This window comes from Schistocerca gregaria, unplaced genomic scaffold (assembly GCF_023897955.1).
Source record: "Schistocerca gregaria isolate iqSchGreg1 unplaced genomic scaffold, iqSchGreg1.2 ptg000720l, whole genome shotgun sequence".
In the NCBI taxonomy this organism is placed as follows: Eukaryota; Metazoa; Arthropoda; class Insecta; order Orthoptera; family Acrididae; genus Schistocerca; species Schistocerca gregaria.
In genome coordinates this window covers 283,590-295,937 of record NW_026062097.1, presented here as the reverse complement: position 1 = coordinate 295,937, position 12,348 = coordinate 283,590, and the positions used below count along the sequence as shown (strand labels likewise).

The following is a 12,348-nucleotide window of genomic DNA, read 5'->3' as shown; positions in this document are numbered from 1 at the left end:
TCTAAAAACGCCAAGCAACATTAAAATGCCCCCAGAGCCGAAAGCTGAGACCTATTCGCCGCCTGTGGTGGAGAAGACAAGCTCTCCCAATTCAACCTTTGACCACAGCGCACATATCCCTCACGAGGAAAGCAAAGAAACCAAAATCTATGACGTCAAAGACCAAAAGCTTTTGTCTCTCTTCAGCAACCACAACATCAGACACCCCCTTCGCTTCACGTCGTCACCTATATACAGGTCAACTCATTCCATCTTTCAAAAGCCCCATTTCTCTAGTTTCTTGAACCTCTACAAAGAGTACTGCAACGTTTTGATTCTCCTGGTCAAACTCATCAAGGTCTATCCCGCCAGATACTATTCGGAGCTCACCGCCCTGACCGACTCTTTTCTCAAGACCCTCTATCTGTATACACACATTTCGCCTGTATGTCAAAACATCACTTCAATATGCAACCTTCTGCTGAACGTTCTCGATCGCCAGTACCCCATGCTCTCATTCGAAGAAGAACTTCAGCAGCTCGCGATTGGAACTCCCAAAGGTGGACTGATCATTTACGACCTAAAGTCTGGAAACAAGCTCAATTTTGTAGAGGCCTACTCTCACGCCGCCATTTCTGCACTCATTTTTGGAGCCAAAAAAACCATAGCTACTTACTCTGTCGAGGCAAGACAGCTCAAAATCTGGAAGTTTACCTCAATTTTCTTCGGCGCTCTAGTCGACCTACATTGCGTTCGAACAATCTGCATCCCTAACTCTGTGCACAATTATTGGACGGCTGTCAAAAAAAAACAATCCACCTCAGATCAAAAAAGCTCGTCGATAGACATTACCGCCCTATGGCTGGAAGAACTGAAATTAACCTGGGTCAACGATGACGTCCTTCAAATACAGAGAGATTGGGAAAGCGAGGAGAACAAAATTATTCAGGTAAACTTGAGCAGTGCCAAGTAATTAAAACAAATGAATCCCCTGTTCCCATATATAGACGTTATTCTTGTCTCTTCCACAATTTGCTCTAAAATCCAAGAGATCACCGTCCTATGCGCGCGACCGACTAGGACGAAGACACCCTTTAGTTTACTACAAATCGGCCAAGCAAATTCGAAGCCCACTTGCCGAATTCCGAGTAATTGCTGAAATCTTGTTTTTTCAACGCCTTTTTTACAGCGTTTTTTCCTCAACTTAGACAGGCTCGTAAAATGTAAGAAATAACTCAACATTTGGCAAAACACATTATCATTTAATTGGGATAAACTGATAAACCGCCGAATTTATTGTATTTGGTGGTACTATTCACGAAAATTTTTTAACTTGTGCAATATAAGGATGTTTGACAGACGAACCAATCATTAATCACCATGAGTCACCAAGAAAGTGAACCGGCAAGAAAGGCAAACGAGGCAGCCGAGTCTGCATCTAGGAGTGAGCCCGCTCAGCACGCGAGGGATGCTGCCCACGATGTCAAGAACAGTGAGCCAGTACAGCAAAGCGAAGGAAAGATTCATCAAATGGTGGATTCGGTAAAGCACTCTGGACCTGTCCAATATGTTTCTGATACACTACAAGAAGCGAAAGCCGCATCCCAAAAGAAGGTGGGCGAAATCAAGGAGCACATGAGGAGCTAATTTGGCGTTGTCTTTGTTCTAGGTTATGTATAATCTAGTAACATGAGTACAGCCGTGGTATATTTGGCTAATAAAACCTTTCCAACGTAGCATTTTAAAATATTTTTCTAGTTCTCTAATAGAAAGTGTGTTTATTTGCGCCAGGTCCCCTCGTGACACTTCATCGCTGGCATTGACGAGCGCTGTATATATTTTTGTCAGTTGGTGATTTACGTTGGTACTGAACAATTGCCATGCGTGCTACTTTTTATGTTCAAGAATGCGGTGATCAGTAGAGATACGTATTCCTTGATGTCACCGAGACTGAGTTTTGACGTGCCATAAACCCGGTCTATGCATCTGATTGGGATTTCGTCAATTATTAGGTTGAGGTCTGCGGCTTTCAGGATGATTTCGGTCTGAAACGAATAGCCCTTAGAAGTGCACATCCCAATGAGTGTGGCGAAGGCTGATCGCTGGTACATTCTTTGGAGGCAGGAAAAAGAAGAGGTTAAACTTCGGGCTACGTGCTGTCCAGGCATTGCTCTCGATACATGCTGTCGGCGTACCTATAGGCATTCGTCAAATCGGAAACGTTGGAGCCTAGCACGAACGTTCTCGAAATGTAGTTTGCAGTAAACGAGATAAGTCGACGTTTTCGAGACCATTCGTGAATGCCGGCACCAGGTAGATAGCGAGAGCCGATAACAATATGAGCATTTCTCTCGAATTGCTTTTTTATGAGTTGAGGGATGTATTTGGGCTTTTTTGGAATTCAGTACATCGGGTCAGCCGTTGGTCGTCTGGTGAAGACGGTTAACAAGGATGGCATCGCGTACGTGGTGATAGAAGTCCGCATCCATGCAAATGATGAAATCCCCGGTTGAATGGCGGAAGCCGTACAAATATGCAGTTCCTAGGCCAAGCTTCGCGGGCCTCGAACAAACTACCTGAATTTTGTATGTCCGGTTGTAAAAAAACAGGGATCAAAAACATTTTCATCGGACCTCTCTCAGCTCAAGGCAATTGGGTACTTACCACCTTTTCTTTGCCATATATGGCCTGTAGCTGTTGAGCGGCTTCCAGAGTGTCATCTGGGCTCGAGTCGTCGATAATGACGATCTCCCAGGGGTGAGCTCTATGTGAAATTGTGAGCAGAAAGGCGTTAGTTTTTCGGAAAAAAACGAAGTACTGTTCAAAATTTTGGATTTTTGGAGACGGAGGGACCCTGTAGCAAAAAAAAGGTTGGGGTCCGCTTTTTGAGGAACGCGAGCTTTTCAGACCAAAACGCGCACAATTCCTTCAGATACTCCATCATGAGCCAAACGAGAATGGGCAGGTTTTTCCGTTCGTTGTATGTGGGGAGCAAAATGGAATATTTTTTTTTTGACACGGCGAATTCTGCAGGGGCAGACATGGATGGGTGCATGATAAAAGGGGGCCTGTAGTTGGGCGAAAATGAAATTTATATTTTTTTAGCAGAATTAATTTCGTAGAGCATTTTGTGTGTGGCTAGAGTGTGGAGCCGTGTGGAGCCGTGTGGAGCCAGATAGCAAATGAGCGCGTTTCCAGAGGGGGACAGCGCTGCCGAGGGGGAGGGACCGGTCACCGAGACGGTCAGGGTGCAGAGCAAAGCGGAGGACGCTATTTACAGATTACTGAAGTTTCACGAAATAGCAGTGGCCGTGTATGGGGATAGTCAAATGTACGCAGAGGGGCTGGTTTTGGAGACTCGCTGGTCGACGGGAGGGCGGACTCTTTTGTTGGCGAGAGGGGTTGGGGCGGGCACGTGCAAGAGGGTGCCGATGTCGCGGCGTGCGAGGAGTTGACACGGTTTAACGAGAGACACTTGGTTATGACAGATGTCATTTGAACAGGGAGGCGCACGCTAGGTATTTGCTTTCGGCCTTAGAGGATACCAGGATGCCGCAGGTATGTGTAGAGATACGCGGGGGTTCTATTGAATGTACGTGCTGGGAGGTGCCTGGGGGTGGAGGAGCTGCGACAGGCAAGTGAGGAGGAAAGAGGGGGTACAGAGGCGCTGACGCGGCTCAAGAGCTTCTATTGCAATAGGATGTGGGTGCTGTATTGGGTGCTTCACTCGTTGGAGTTGCTCGACGTGCAGCCGCCGCTGGAGTTGAGAGGCAAGTACGTGAGATAGGGAGAGAAAAGAAGGTTGTGCGAATACGTCCTGGAAAGTCATTTTTTTTTTTAAAGGATTATAAGTTGGCTTGCCGAGTGTCAGTCTACAAGTGGGGGGTTTGGCGGGGGTCCGGGACAGTTATCGCACTTGGCGCCTTCCTATGCTGCGATATTGGCTATTGTGATTCTTGGCCCCGATGCGTATTCGATAGTGAACAGACCTGCGTTGTACCGCTGGCTGATGTCCCTGAAGCAGGCAGACGGTTGTTTTTTGATGCACGACCGAGGCGAGTCTGACGTGCGCGCGCCCTACTGCGCTCTCACGCTGGCGAATTTGACGAACACGATGACTGAGGAGCTGATCAGCGGAATAGACGAGTTTGTCGTATCTTGCCAGAGCTACGAGGGGGGAATTGGCGCTTGTCCTGGCGGAGAGGCGCATGGAGGATACACATTTTGCGGACTGGCGTCTTTGGTGATCTTGGAGAAGGCCCATTTGTTGGACTTGGACGGTCTGTTGCATTGGGCTGCCATGAAGCAGATGAGCATTGAAGGTGGGTTTCAGGGAAGAACCAACAAATTGGTAGATGGGTGCTATTCGTGGTGGCTGGCAGCATTGTTTGCAATGTTGGACAGGGTCTACATAAACAAAGACAGGTATTGCGAAAAGGGAGAGACGAGGCCAAAAGAGCCCACGGGTAAAAACGAAGAAAATCAGAATTACGAGGACGAAAAAATGGCATCTTCTTGCCACGGGGAAACGGACGCTCGGGCTGAGCTTTGTGACAACACAAACAACGCTGACTGCGTTGAAATCTGTGACGGGCCCGCCAGCGCCAGCCGCTCCACCCCCGCAGACTCGAAATATCACCCCTTTGAATCAGCATGTCGTGGTGACGAGGGTTCCTGGCTTTTCGACCAGATGAGGCTCCAGCAGTACATCATTGTTTGCTGTCAAGACTCAGCTTTGGGTGGCCTAAAGGACCGACCAGACACGAATCCAGACTACTACCACACTTGCTACGGTCTCTCCGGACTATCGATAGCTCAGCACAACGCGCCCTACAGTCCGTTCAGAGAGACTCTGTTTTACAATAGCGCCAGGAGCCGAGTTCAAGAGATGAATTGGATTTACAACGTGGGACGCGATAAAGTAAAAAAAATCAAAGAACATTTCAAAAAGCTAGTGAAGCCGCTGTACGAGAAGAGCTGCCAGTGAAATAAAAAAGACGCGGTGCCACATCCCGTTTAGAATTGACTCAACATCACGCGTTAGGGAACGGACGTAGACCATTTGTTGCCAAATCCCATTTTATTAAATTTTATGCTTTTATATACAGAAATACGGAATTATGTGTTTGGGCTATCATCAAACTTGTTTCAAGATGTGTACAGCTCAAGTGCGAAAAAAGAAGATGAATTTATCCGATGAACTGATTGACGTAGAGATTCTTCAGTTGGTAGCTCACTTTTTGAAGGCGTCTCGGCTGCCCAAAACGCTAAAACGTCTAGCCAGAGAAGCAAACTTTGAGCCCGTACGTTCCTTGATTGATTAGGTATTCAGTTAGAGATACACGCCAACGGTTCGAAATTACTTCGCTTGTCGGTTGATGGCGATTAGAACCGAAAAAAAATGCATTTTAATACAAAACCTTGGGACCCACACTCGACTTACACCGATGCAAAACGCGCCCATTTGTTCCTACTTGACAACTTCCCGCTTGACAGCTGCTGTCAGACGTCCCCCCGATCACGCTCTCGGCTCTGTACGAGTTCTACAAGTGCTGCTTGAGCGACTGCTCGAAGGAGGCCTGTGCGGCAAAGAATCCAGACAGGTTTTGTGTCGTAAACCCTGACTCAGACAAGCCGCCCAGCTCGTGTCCAAAGGACAGCGCCTCTTGCTCGGGATGCGCCGAAGAAACACACAGCAAATTCGGCGACGATAGGGTTTCCGTTGACGACTCCCCTTTGGCGCTCAAGAACGCGAACAACACAGATCCATCTTCCGTAAGTCTCTCGGAAAAAAGCGCAATGAGCGCTTCCGATATCGACAAAGCATCCGCCTATCCAGACGTCGCCGCAGATAAGAAAAGGCGCCACAAGTCGAAAGACAGGCACAAACACAAAACTCCAAAAACGGCTAGATCCATCAGTACATCAGCGAATGAAGACGACACAAAACTTGTACCGAGTTCGACCTCGAAGAGCGATTTCGAGTCGGACAGGCATTCGATACTGCCGTCCGTTGATTCTTTGGCGAGCGAGCCGGCGCCTTCGGATTTTGCTCCAAGCGTTTCAAATGCTGCTTGCGCGGGCGGTCAGACGACATCCTGCGACGACGCCCTGCTGAGCTCCGCTGCGCAGCCGAATTCGACCAAACTGGACGACATGAAATTCCCGGACAAGTCCGTGAGGAAGCCGCCCAGAGAAAGCTCCTTCAACAACGAATTTACCAAGTTTTGTTCCCTGGTAAAAAAGAGAAAGCAATGCAGTCCGGACCGCTCAAAAAACGTGTCGAACAATTACATAGATGAGTCGGTCGACTACGAAAAAGATACGCGGCTCAGAAACGCAAACCGGTACCGGGCGACGAACGAAGAGGCGTATGGACTGAAGGCCTCGATGGCCATGTCGAACATAACTGGGGCCAACTTCAAGAAGGAAAAGACAAAAAAGAAAAAAGGGTCGTACAGGGGCGGGAAGATAAGTCTATGTGTAAACTCAATTTTACTAAACGATGACGGAAATCCCGAATAAAATTGACAACAAGGTATATCTACACCCGAGCAGAGCGCGAGTCGGGAGGGAAGGGGGAAAAAAAAGTCGGGGTCCGTCGATAGAACAGAAAAAGTTTTTTGCTTGCAATCCCCATTGTTTATTTGTCAAAAGTGCTAAAACTTTTTGACACAAAAAGAATATTCGATATCACAGACGTTGCAGCTTTTCATACACCGTACAATTTTTTGCATTGCTTCTATTTCTTTTTGTACCATGTTTCTCTTGTCACGCGGCTCGTCTCGCCCGTCTTTTTTTCGTTCTCCTTTCTTGCCACACAGCCGTGGACGCCCTCCATTGCTTCGACACTGTGGCCGATCGCTCCTCTCGTCTCCGTCTCATTCCTCGCCTTCCCACTGTTGCTTTCGGTGTCCGGGGCCGCCGACCTCCCACGCAGTTCTTCTGATTCGCCGGACGCGCTTTCCCTCCGGACGTTGCTGGTTGTCGTCTGCGAAGTTGGACAATTCAAGTCGCCGGGGCCGCGACGGTCCGTACAACTTCGGAGACCAAAATGCGCCTTGGCGCGCCGCGAAAGACCGGGCGACTTGCTCCGAAGAACGGACTGGAAGCTCACCTGATGCGAGTTCGATCTGCCAGTTTTCGAGAGCGCCCGCCGCCTCGCCTCGCGAAGCCACGGAAGAGTCTCTGAAAACGACCGACCTCTGCGGAGGAGAGCCAGACGCGACCAACTTTCAAACCCAAAGAGCTCGTCCGAAAAAGCTCAAACGTTCTCGAGCGCGCAGCAGCAGAAGCCTGAAGCAGACAAGGCGAAGTGTCCAAGCGATTCTAGGCGGTGCGCTTACATCTGGTGCACGGAACACCACGACCCGGGTGTCAGCTCGGCGGGCATCGCACCAAAAACCAAACGTGCAGCAAGTTAATGCTGAAGACAGGGAAGCAATTGAGGAATCCAAAAAGGCGTGGGAATTTTCGATAAAAAACTTAACTCCGGGTCAACTGTCTGTAGATGCTATGGATTATGAGGGACTGGTACGCACCAACTTCTTTTTCCAGATTATGTGGTTATTGTGAAATGATCCAATGTGAATTTGTCGCAGTGGCCGAACACCAGAGAAACGAAGGAGGCGTATCAAACGCGCCTTTTGCTACGCTCCGACAGAGTCTACTGAAACAGAGTGGCGTGAGACTTCAGCTGTTGAAGTCTATCGCCGTAGCGGAAGTTGCAGATTTCTGCTGTTCAAAAATTGAGTGACGCCGAAATTCGCAAAAATACCGCGCGTGGCTTCCGTTTGCGCCTCTGTGACGCAACGCACCGCCGATTGCTAGGCCTACAGCCGACAAAGTGGGCGAAATTTAACCTCTCTCTTTGGCCACGCGACACTCAGCGCCCCATTCCGTTCTACTAGCTTTTCTCGAACCTCGCTTGCATCGAACGCTCGCGCTTCAAATATCACTCACCGTCTCATCGATCTCTTTGCGTATTTAGAAGCGATTTTCAAAAAAAAACAATCTTAAAGTGGACGATGCGTTTTTCGGCCATTTCGACTCCACCTCCTCGCTCTTATTTCCAAGCTTTGTTACCACGATCCGTTCAACGCCCTCGAACGACTCTGACCCGCCCGCGAGCTCGAGGGCGAAGCCCCTCTTCAAGGACTGTATTCAGGTCCGTGCCCATGGCGGAAACGGAGGCCGCGGAGCGAGCACCTTTTATCGCGACAACCGCGTTTCTCGCGGACCGCCAGACGGAGGCAACGGCGGAGATGGCGGCAGTGTGGTATTCGTGGCAAGCAGACACCTAAAATCATCTTTGGGATCCATTCGGCCGGTTTATCGGGCAGGTCCCGGAGAAGCTGGAGGTAAAAACAAAAAAAACGGAAAAAAGGGCAATTCCGTCTACGTTCGCGTTCCCCTCGGGACTGGCATATCCGAGGTCGTTCGAAAACCTAGCCCCGAAGCAGAGGACGATGACGACCGTGAAAAATCAACAAAGGAAGTATCGCAAGCTCCACCTTCGGAGGTCCAGCCGCCTGGTGACGAAACGGCTTTTCAGGATGACAAAACCAACATGGAGCACTCAGCACGCCCAAAGGGTACAACTCCCTGTTTGGACTCTATCTCCCAACTTTTTCCAGGAACGATCTACTCAGTGGAGGAGGACTTGGACTCGCCCCCTCTAGAGATCGATGTCACCTATTCGCCTAGATCGGTCGAATTGAATTCGGACGGCGATTTTTTTGTAGCCGCGCAAGGCGGCCAAGGCGGCTTGGGAAACGCGCGCCTCGCCTCGGCTCGCCACCGGTCTCGAAAGGCCTTCACCCACGGCTCTCGAGGAGAAACTTTGAAATACAAATTGGAACTCAAACTGATCGCGGACGTCGGACTTATCGGATACCCCAACGCAGGGAAATCGACGTTGCTGGCAGCACTCTCGCACGCAAAACCCAAAATAGCTTCGTACCCATTTACGACTGTCGCTCCTGAAATCGGCACGGTCCAGTTCGACGACTACTCTCAGCTGAGCATAGCGGATCTCCCCGGCTTGGCGCCGCATCTCAATCGCGGACTAGGACGCGAGTTTCTCAGACACGCTGAGAGAACGCGCGTTCTCTGCTTCGTCATTGACATGTCCTGCCGAGACAGGCAATCGCCGTATCAAATCTTCGAAGCGCTCTGGAATGAACTAGAAGAGTACGGCGGCGGTTTGATGGAAAAAGCCAAACTCGTTGTCGCGAACAAAATAGACAAAAACCGAGTCATCGACAGGCGCGGAAAAACAATCGAGACGACATTTAGCGCTATCCAGGCCTTTTCGGAACAAATGAAGAACAGACGGGAATTCAAAAAGCTGAAAATTTATCCGGTTTCTGCTCAGCAGGGGACCAACTTGCAGGCACTCGCCTACGCGCTGAAGTGCATGCTTCAGTCGGGACCGAATCGAAAAAACACGACGAACGAAGGCGATCCCGCATCCAACTACCGCCGGTGAGAGAGAAGTAACGCCCAATATACAAATACAAACGCATCGCACATCGCGCGACGCTTAGGGTTCATTTTCTCAAAAAGGGCGGAAACGCTTGGCAGAGACGAGTCACGTCGAGCGCAGATTTTGGCACCACAAAAAAGGCTTGTCGGGAGGATGCGGGTGCGCTAGTTCAGCACGTCGGGGGAGGTACCTGTTGGGTCTCGCTTGAGCTGTTCCGCCCTAGACAGCAGGAACAAGGAATGAAGCCAAGTGGAAAATAGTTTGAATTGGGCGTCTGCGAGATTGAGGGGATCGCAAGGGGAAAAGGATGGGTCCCGGTCGGGACCAAACGCAGGGGGAGAGCGGTTCGAAGACGGTGAAGCGTCCGGGCCAGACGGCGTAAAAAAGGGGCCCCGAGATTGAAGAAAGTGGTAGGCGGTACGTCGAAGATGGGTGTAGACATGAAGGAGATGCGAAGAAGGCAGAACAAGGGGTAACAAAACGAAATCGGAGAGGGCGGAGGAAGGAGTGTTGCTGCAAGGGACGTTGCTTTGGTGAAAGCTGTCCTGGGCGTTGAGGGGTCGAGCTGGAAACGAAGCTTTGGCTTGATCAGTTCGACAGGGATTCGTCGAAATTTCGGCAGGGCCAGGACCGCGCCAGACTGGAAAAAATAGTCGGAGATGGCTAGAGAAGGATGAGAATCGGTCTTTAATGGATGCGCGAATAGAGGGAGAGCCAAGTATTTCTGGCAACACTTTGTCTCCACGGTGGGTAAACAAACGTGAAAGAATGCGATCGTCTGTTAGAGGAGGAACAAGATAATGCCCTTCGTTGCTACCATCGCCGTCCAACCTTGTCACAACGCAGTCATTCGTGGTCATTGAAGTTGCGGACGGGTCTGTCGAAACAGTACAGTCGGCTGGGTTAGACAAAGGTGAATTCGTTACCATATCCTTCGCCAGTAACTTTCTGCCCCTTTTCCTTCTCCTTCTCTCACCGTGGGCGTGACCTACGGAAGATGTGCATGCCAGATCGCTCGGTCCGGCTTTTCGACCTGAATCCTCAGAGAAGCACTCTTCTCGAGATAAATATTTCCAGCGCCGCCAACATTGGTTATCGGTTCGAACCGCCACCGGGAGATTTGAATAAGACTCAGGCTCATGCGACGCTTTGTCGCGTTGAGAAGTCGTCAATTGATTCAAGCTCGACCTTTCGCCATCTCCCTCTTTCTTCGATCGCCTTCTGAACTTGTTGGCATACTTTGTCAGCTCTTTGGCGACCACGGCCCACTTTCCAGTTCCAATTCGCTTCACGATTTGCCGCAGCCACTCATCTTCCATCGGAGTCCATTCTCGATTGCTCACGTGCGGATCCAGCACATTGACCCACCTCTCTCGACATTGGACATCCGTTCGACCGGGAACGTGCCTTTGTATCAACGTCCAGTTACACGGGTTGTACGCCTTCACCGCCAACGCGAGAAGCTGGTCTTCGCGGGCTGACCACTTCCCACGGTGAATGCTCGGATCCAGAGTCTTGTTCCATCGATGGAGACACTGCTGGCCGACGCGTCCACAAAGCTCGTTCGCAACCTGCTGCCAGCTACGAACGCCGTACTTCTTGATGGCCTGAATCAACAAGAGATCCTCTTCAGTGGACCATTTCTGTCCAGAAAAACACGGCCGCAGCGAAAAAATGGAAGAAGCGGGTAACGATTCCGGTGGAGAAGAAGCTTGGGGAGGCACCGGAGGAGATTGCGTACAAACCGAAAAGAGGCCGTGATTGTCGGCCGTAGAAAATTGAAAGGCAGTGCTTTTCGAAGCGTCGCAATCAAATTCAAACCGACCCGTCATTCGGTCAAAGCGAGAGCCAGTCTCCGGTTCTAAGCCGGCGCTTTTACCGTGCTCGTGGTTCAAATTCATATATTCTTCATCACTATCACTCTTCTTCGCCTCTGCGCTCAAACCACCCCTTCCCGGTCCCACTTTCTTAGCCAGCACGCCAACATTCGCCACTCCCACCCCATGAATTCTCACAAACCTCATCAAACAACTTATTGGCGTCCTTTTTGTACCCAATTCCTCGCTAATTCGCTCCCAATTGCAACACCGATGAGTCTCAGCTAAACTGATCAACTTCTCGTCCTCTTCACTTGACCAAGGACCATGGTTCACCAACGGAGAACAACTCCGATGCCACTCGAGCATCAGGTCTTTAGCCGAACGATTCTGGAAAGGCGCACTTGCTAGTAGCACGTCCCACTCTATTTGGTCAACACTCTTTTCAAGTTCAAGCTCCGGCATGTTCTGAATCCGCTCTATCTCTGCGTCCAGGTCTATGTTTCCCTCCTCCCCTTTTTCCTTACACATTTCTAACACCTTAGTAAAAAAAATTTGTTGATTTTGCTGTCTCACTCCACGCTTCAGCATCTCATGCTCCTTCTCCGTCCACTTCCTCTTGGGTGCGAGCGACCTGAAATAATCCTGATCTTGAACCTGACGCTCCTTGAACTCCATGTTCCAGCGCGGCACGTGCCCCTCTGGATCCATAAAATAAGGCACGCTCAAACTGCGCTTCACCCACACAACCTCCTTGTTGACATGCTGAGTCGCGTCACCACTCGCCCCATTATTCACCCTTTCAGACTTGTTCAGATCCAGGTTCCCGCCGTGCCACACGGTCTCTTCCGCGCCCCTTCCCAAGTCGCTGCTGGCTTGGTCACGAATCGAACCGACCAGCTCACTCTTTTCTTTCTTCTTTCTAGAAAGACACGTCACGGGAAAGGAGGCGGACTTGAGCGCCTGTGCATAGCCTTGCTTGCCTTTCGTGGAACAAGCGCTCCCCACGAGTTTCTATAGAAGAAATTCAAGTTCATCGCATGATAGCAAAACGCATCGCTTAGT

General features: G+C 50.1%; 3 protein-coding genes across 3 annotated transcripts; 2 read left to right on the top strand and 1 right to left on the bottom strand.

Moving 5' to 3' along the window:
- Positions 1-1,266: 1,266 nt before the first annotated feature.
- LOC126320472 (uncharacterized) lies at positions 1,267-3,037 on the bottom strand. Its single transcript, XM_049993970.1, has 5 exons — positions 2,901-3,037; positions 2,644-2,743; positions 2,445-2,555; positions 2,175-2,368; positions 1,267-2,091 (listed from the first exon to the last, which is right to left on the bottom strand). The coding sequence occupies exons 1-5, from the start codon at positions 3,032-3,034 to the stop codon at positions 1,836-1,838; spliced, it is 795 nt and encodes a 264-aa protein (XP_049849927.1). The 5' UTR covers positions 3,035-3,037; the 3' UTR covers positions 1,267-1,835.
- Positions 3,038-3,101: 64 nt separating this feature from the next.
- Positions 3,102-5,085, top strand: LOC126320470 (uncharacterized). Its single transcript, XM_049993968.1, has 4 exons — positions 3,102-3,310; positions 3,468-3,537; positions 3,662-3,753; positions 3,823-5,085. Exons 1-4 carry the CDS (start codon positions 3,162-3,164, stop codon positions 4,964-4,966), a joined length of 1,455 nt encoding a protein of 484 aa, XP_049849925.1. The 5' UTR covers positions 3,102-3,161; the 3' UTR covers positions 4,967-5,085.
- Positions 5,086-5,094: 9 nt separating this feature from the next.
- Positions 5,095-6,597, top strand: LOC126320471 (uncharacterized). Its single transcript, XM_049993969.1, has 2 exons — positions 5,095-5,282; positions 5,476-6,597. Exons 1-2 carry the CDS (start codon positions 5,100-5,102, stop codon positions 6,502-6,504), a joined length of 1,212 nt encoding a protein of 403 aa, XP_049849926.1. The 5' UTR covers positions 5,095-5,099; the 3' UTR covers positions 6,505-6,597.
- The last annotated feature ends 5,751 nt before the right edge of the window (positions 6,598-12,348 follow it).